Source organism: Hippocampus comes, unplaced genomic scaffold, assembly GCF_001891065.2.
Source record: "Hippocampus comes isolate QL1 unplaced genomic scaffold, H_comes_QL1_v1.1 scaffold143, whole genome shotgun sequence".
NCBI classification, from domain to species: domain Eukaryota; kingdom Metazoa; phylum Chordata; class Actinopteri; order Syngnathiformes; family Syngnathidae; genus Hippocampus; species Hippocampus comes.
In genome coordinates this window covers 1,035,187-1,041,260 of record NW_017805504.1, presented here as the reverse complement: position 1 = coordinate 1,041,260, position 6,074 = coordinate 1,035,187, and the positions used below count along the sequence as shown (strand labels likewise).

At 49.3% G+C, this 6,074-nt stretch overlaps 2 protein-coding genes across 2 annotated transcripts in view; both read left to right on the top strand.

The window, feature by feature from the left end:
- LOC109520315 (mucin-5AC-like) overlaps positions 1-5,411 on the top strand; it is a 7,852-nt gene extending 2,441 nt beyond the window's left edge. The window contains exons 2-5 of the mRNA XM_019877438.1: positions 7-1,152; positions 1,262-1,326; positions 1,409-2,418; positions 3,142-5,411. Coding sequence (XP_019732997.1) covers positions 7-1,152; positions 1,262-1,326; positions 1,409-2,418; positions 3,142-5,411 — 4,491 coding nt within the window. The remainder of the gene's footprint in view (positions 1-6; positions 1,153-1,261; positions 1,327-1,408; positions 2,419-3,141) is intronic.
- A 574-nt stretch (positions 5,412-5,985) lies between these two features.
- LOC109520314 (mucin-5AC-like) overlaps positions 5,986-6,074 on the top strand; it is a 4,340-nt gene continuing 4,251 nt past the window's right edge. Inside the window, exon 1 of the mRNA XM_019877437.1 lies at positions 5,986-6,067. Within this exon, the coding sequence (XP_019732996.1) occupies positions 5,986-6,067 (82 nt within the window). The remainder of the gene's footprint in view (positions 6,068-6,074) is intronic.

Sequence of the window (6,074 nt, the reverse complement as noted above, 5' to 3'; positions counted from 1 at the left end):
GGGAAGCCAACGAGAAAAACAACGGGGGGAGCCACTACTGCAGCATCTGAATTAACCACTGAGACAGAAACATCGGCTCCCACAACAACAGCAGCCCTGACAACATCTGCAGCAAGTGAAATATCAACACCTGATGGGGTGGCAACTGGGGCAGGAACTACTGAAACAACAGCTGGAGCCACTACTGCAGCTTCCGAAACAACCACTGAGCCAGAAACATTGGCTCCCACAACAGCAGCAGCCCTGACAATATCTGCAACAAGTGAAATATCAACACCTGATGGGGTGGCAACTGGGGCAGGAACTACTGAAACAATAGCTGTAGCCACTACTGCAGCTCCTGAAACAACCACTGAGCCAGAAACATCAGCTCCCACAACAGCAGCAGCCCTGACCACATCGACAGACAGAAGTGAAACATTAACACCTACTGGAGTGACAACAGAGGAAGCTATTTCTGTAACAACAGCTCGAGTAACTACTGCAGCATCTGAAACAACCACTGAGACAGAAACATCATCTCCCACAACAACAGCAGCCCTGATGACATCTGCAGCAACAAGTGAAATATCGACGCCTGATGGGGTGGCAACTGGGGCAGGAACTACTGAAACAACAGTTGGAGCCACGACTGCAGCAGTGACAACACCTGCAGAAACAATAACATCTGCTGCAACAACAGCAGCAGAAACAATAACAGCTGCCGCAACAACAACAGTGACGACACCCGATGAAACAACGACAGCTGCCACAATCATACACTTTACCACAACAGCAGACAGGACACCTGCAGAAACAACAACTCCTGCTGCAACAACAGTTGCCACAACAATAGGCTCTTCTACAATGGCAGTTATGACATCTATGGAAACAACAACAGCAGGAACAACAACAGTTGACACGACAGCAGTGCTCACAACAACTGCAGGAACAACAACAGCCGAAGTGGCAACACCTGTCAAAACAACAGTTGCCACAACAATAGACTTTACAACAATGGCAGTCACGACACCTGCAGAAAGAACAACAGACACGATTGCCACAATTGCCAAACGAGTGACTTTCAGATCTCTTCAAAGCACCTTTACAAGTGATTTGCAGGATCCTAACTCTGCAGCTTACCAAAACAGAGCAGCCATGATCAAGGCACAAGTAAGTAATATTAAAAAAAAACAAAAATGACGTCACATTATGAAATGTGATTACAGTGAAGAATTCAAACCAATGTCATTGACGCCCCAACCTCCACCCCTCTCCACAGCTTACACCGATATTTTCTGAAGCATTTCCTTCCTCCTTCGTGATCCTGATTATCATCACATTCAGGTACTTTGCTGTTGTGGTCTAACAGGTGAAATACGGAAAGCATTTACAGTTGACAAACGTTGTTTTGTGATTTCTTCTGCAGGAGTGGCTCAGTCGTCAACGTCATGGATGTTGAGTTCACAGAAACATCGACACCAAGTGACACCCAAATTGCGGAGGTCTTGTCCGATGCGGCTTCAACTGTCACTGGCTTTGACATTGAAACTGCCTCCATTACTGTTGAGTCAACAGCCATAGCTGCGTCAACGACACAATCTGCTGGAACGGCAATCGCTGCTTTGACAACCACAGAAGCAACTACACCAATGACGACAGCTACTCAGACAGCTGAACAAACCTCTCCAACGACAACGGTGGTGGTGACTTCTGCACCAACAAATGCGAACACTGATCCCACATCAGTCGCAACAACAATGGGCATGCTGACAACCCCTTCTCAGACAACAACTGATGGAACTGCACTGACATCTACCGATGTGACAACTGCCGTTGCCACAACAAGGGAGTCAACAACTCTTGTTGAAACAACTCAAGAAAAATCTGCTCTCTCAACAACATCAGGACTGTCAACAACCGTTGAGACAACTGCACAAACATCAGCTCCCACAACAACTGCAGCGTTGACGTCTGCCATCACAAGTGAAACATTAACGCCTGCTGAAGTGTCAACGGGGGGAGCAAGTGCTGAAACAACAGCTGTAGCCAAAACTACAGAATCTGAGACAAGACAGAACACTGTGGAAACATCGGCTCCCACAACTACAGCAGCCCTGACAACATCTGCAGCCACAGGTGAAACATTAACACCTGCTGGAGTGGCAACAGAGGAAGCTACTGCTGAAACAACAGCTGTAGCCACGACCGCAGAATCTGAAACAACCACTCAGACAAAAACATCGACTCCCACAACAGCAGCAGCCCTGACAACATCTGCAGCCACAAGTGAAATATCAACGCCTGATGGTGCTGCAACTGGGGCAGGAACTACTGAAATAACAGCTGTAGCTACGACCGCAGAACCTGAAACAACCACTGAGACAGAAACATCGGCTCCCCCAACAACAGAAGCCCAGACAACATCTGCAGCAACAAGTGAAACATTAACACATACTGGAGTGACAACAGAGGAAGCTACGACTGAAAAAACAGCTGTAGCCACGACTGCAGAATCCGGAACAATCACTGAGACAGAAACATCGGCTCCCACAACAACAGCAGCCCTGACAACATCTGCAGCAACAAGTGAAATCCCAACGCCTGATGGGGTGGCAACTGGGGCAGGAACTACTGAAACAACAGCTGGAGCCACGACTGCAGAATCCAAAACACCCACTGCAACAGAAACATCAGCTCCCATAACAACAGCAGCCCAGACAACATCTGCAGCCACAAGTGAAACATTAACACCTGCTGGAGTGGCAACTGGGGCAGGAACTACTCAAACAACAGCTCAAGCCACGACCGCAGAATCTGAAACAACCACCGAGACAGAAACATCGGCTCCCACAACAGCAGCAGCCCTGATAATATCTGCAGCAACAAGTGAAATCTCAACTTCTGATGGGGTGACAACTGGAGCAGGAACTACTGAAACAACAGCTGTAGCCACAACTGCAGAATCTGAAACAACCACTGAGACAGAAACATCAGCTCCGACCACAACAGCAGGCCTGACAACATCTGCAGCAACGAGTGAAATATCAACACCTGATGGGGGGGCAACTGAGGCAGGAACTACTGAAACAACAGCTGGAGCCACAACTGCAGAATCTGAAACAACCACTGAGAGTGAAACATCGGCTCCCCCAACAACAGCAGCCCTGACGACATCTGCAGGATTAAGTGAAACGTTAACACCTGCTGGAGTGGCAACAGAGGAAGCTACTACTGAAACAACAGCTGTCGCCACGACAGCAGAATCTGAAACAACCACTGAGAGTGAAACATCGGCTCCCCAAACAACAGCAGCCCTGACGACATCTGCAGCCACAAGTGAAACGTTATCACCTGCTGGAGTGGCAACAGAGGAAGCTACTACTGAAACAACAGCTGTCGCCACGACAGCAGAATCTGAAACAACCACTGAGAGTGAAACATTGGCTCCCAAAACTACAGCAACCCTGACGACATCTGCAGCCACAGGTGAAACATTAACACCTGCTGGAGTGGCAGAGGGAACTACGACTGAAACAACAGCCGTAGCCACGACCGCAGAACCTGAAACAACCACTGAGACAGAAACATCGGCTCCCCCAACAATAGCGGCCCTGACAACATCTGGAGCAACAAGTGAAACATCAACACCTGATGGGGTGGCAACTGGGGCAGGAGCGACTGAAACAACAGCTGGAGCCACGACTGCAGAATCTGAAACAACCACTGAGAGTGAAACATCAGCTCCCCCAACAACAGCAACCCTGACAACATCTGCAGCCACAAGTGAAACGTTAACCCCCTTTGGAGTGGAGACAGAGGAAGCTACTCCTGAAACAACAGCTGTAGCCACGACCGCAGAAGCTGAAACAACCACTGAGACAGAAACATCGGCTCCCACATCAACAGAAGCCCTGACAACATCTGCAGCAACAAGTGAAACATCAACACCTGATGGGGAGGCAACCGGGGCAGGAACTACTGGAACAACAGCTGGAGCCACGACTACAGAATCAGAAACAACCACTGCAACAGAAACATCAGCTCCCCCAACGACAGAAGCCCTGACAACATCTACAGACACAAGTGAAACATTAACACCTGCTGGAGTGACAACAAAGGAAGCTACGACTGAAACAACCGCTGGCGCCACAACCGCAGAATCTGAAACAACCACTGAGACAGAAACATCGGCTCCCACAACAACAGCAGCACTGACAACATCTGCAGCAACAAGTGAAACATCAACGCTTGATGAAGTGGCAACTGGGGCAGAAACTCCTGAAACAACAGCTGGAGCCACGACTGCAGAATCTGAAACAACCACTGAGACAGAAACATCGGCTCCCACAACAACAGCAGCCCTGACAACATCTGCAGCAACGAGTGAAACATTAACACCTGCTGGAGTGACAACAGAGGAAGTTACGACTGAAACAACAGCTCTAGCCACTAGTGCAGCATCTCAATTAACCACTGAGACAGAAACATCAGCTCCCACCACAACAGCAGCCCTGACATCTGCAGCAACGAGTGAAATATCAACGCCTGATGGGGTGGCAACTGGGGCAGGAACTCCTGAAACAACAGCTGGAGCCATGACTGCAGAATCTGAAACAACCACTGAGAGAGAAACATCGGCTCCCACAACAGCAGCCTTGACAACATCTGGAGCAACAAGTGAAACATCAACGCCTGATGGGGTGGCAACTGGGGCAGGAACTACTGAAACAACAGCTCCAGCCACGACCGCAGAATCTGAAACAACAACTGTGACAGAAACTTCAGCTCCCACAACAACACAAGCGCTGACAACATCTACAGACACAAGTGAAACATTAACACTTGCTGGAGTGACAACAGAGGAAGCTACGACTGAAACAACAGCTCTCGTCACGACCGCAGAATCTGAAACAACCACCGAGACAGAAACATCGGCTCCCACAACAGCAGCAGCACTGACAACATCTGCAGCAACAAGTGAAACATCAACGCTTGATGAAGTGGCAACTGGGGCAGAAACTCCTGAAACAACAGCTGGAGCCACGACTGCAGAATCTGAAACAACCACTGCGACAGAAACATCAGCAAGCACAACAACAGAAGCCCTGACAACATCTGCAGCAACGAGTGAAACATTAACACCTGCTGGAGTGACAACAGAGGAAGCTACTCCTGAAACAACAGCTGGAGCCACGACCGCAGAACCTGAAACAACCACTGAGACAGAAAAATCGGCTCCAACAACAGCAGCCTTGACAACATCTGGAGCAACAAGTGAAACATCAACACCTGATGGGGTGGCAACTGCGGCTGGAACTACTGAAACAACAGCTCTAGCCACGACCGCAGAATCCGAAACAACTACCGAGACAGAAACATCGGCTCCCACAACAGCAGCAGCCCTGACAACATACGACCGCAGAACCTGAAACAACCACTGAGACAGAAAAATCGGCTCCAACAACAGCAGCCTTGACAACATCTGGAGCAACAAGTGAAACATCAACACCTGATGGGGTGGCAACTGCGGCTGGAACTACTGAAACAACAGCTCTAGCCACGACCGCAGAATCCGAAACAACCACCGAGACAGAAACATCGGCTCCCACAACAGCAGCCCTGACAACATCTGCAGCAACAAGTGAAACATCAACTCCTGATGTGGTGGCAACTGGGGCAGGAACGACTGAAACAACAGCTAGAGCCACGACTGCAGAATCAGAAACAACCACTGCAAAAGAAACATCAGCTCCCCCAACAAGAGAAGCGCTGACAACATCTACAGACACAAGTGAAACATTAACACTTGCTGGAGTGACAACAGAGGAAGCTACGACTGAAACAACAGCTGTAGCCACTACTGCAGCATCTCAATTAACCACTGAGACAGAAACATCAGCTCCCACCACAACAGCAGCCCTGACATCTGCAGCAACGAGTGAAATATCAACGCCTGATGGGGTGGCAACTGGGGCAGGAACTCCTGAAACAACAGCTGGAGCCATGACTGCAGAATCTGAAACAACCACTGAGAGAGAAACATCGGCTCCCACAACAGCAGCCTTGACAACAACTGGAGCAACAAGTGGAAC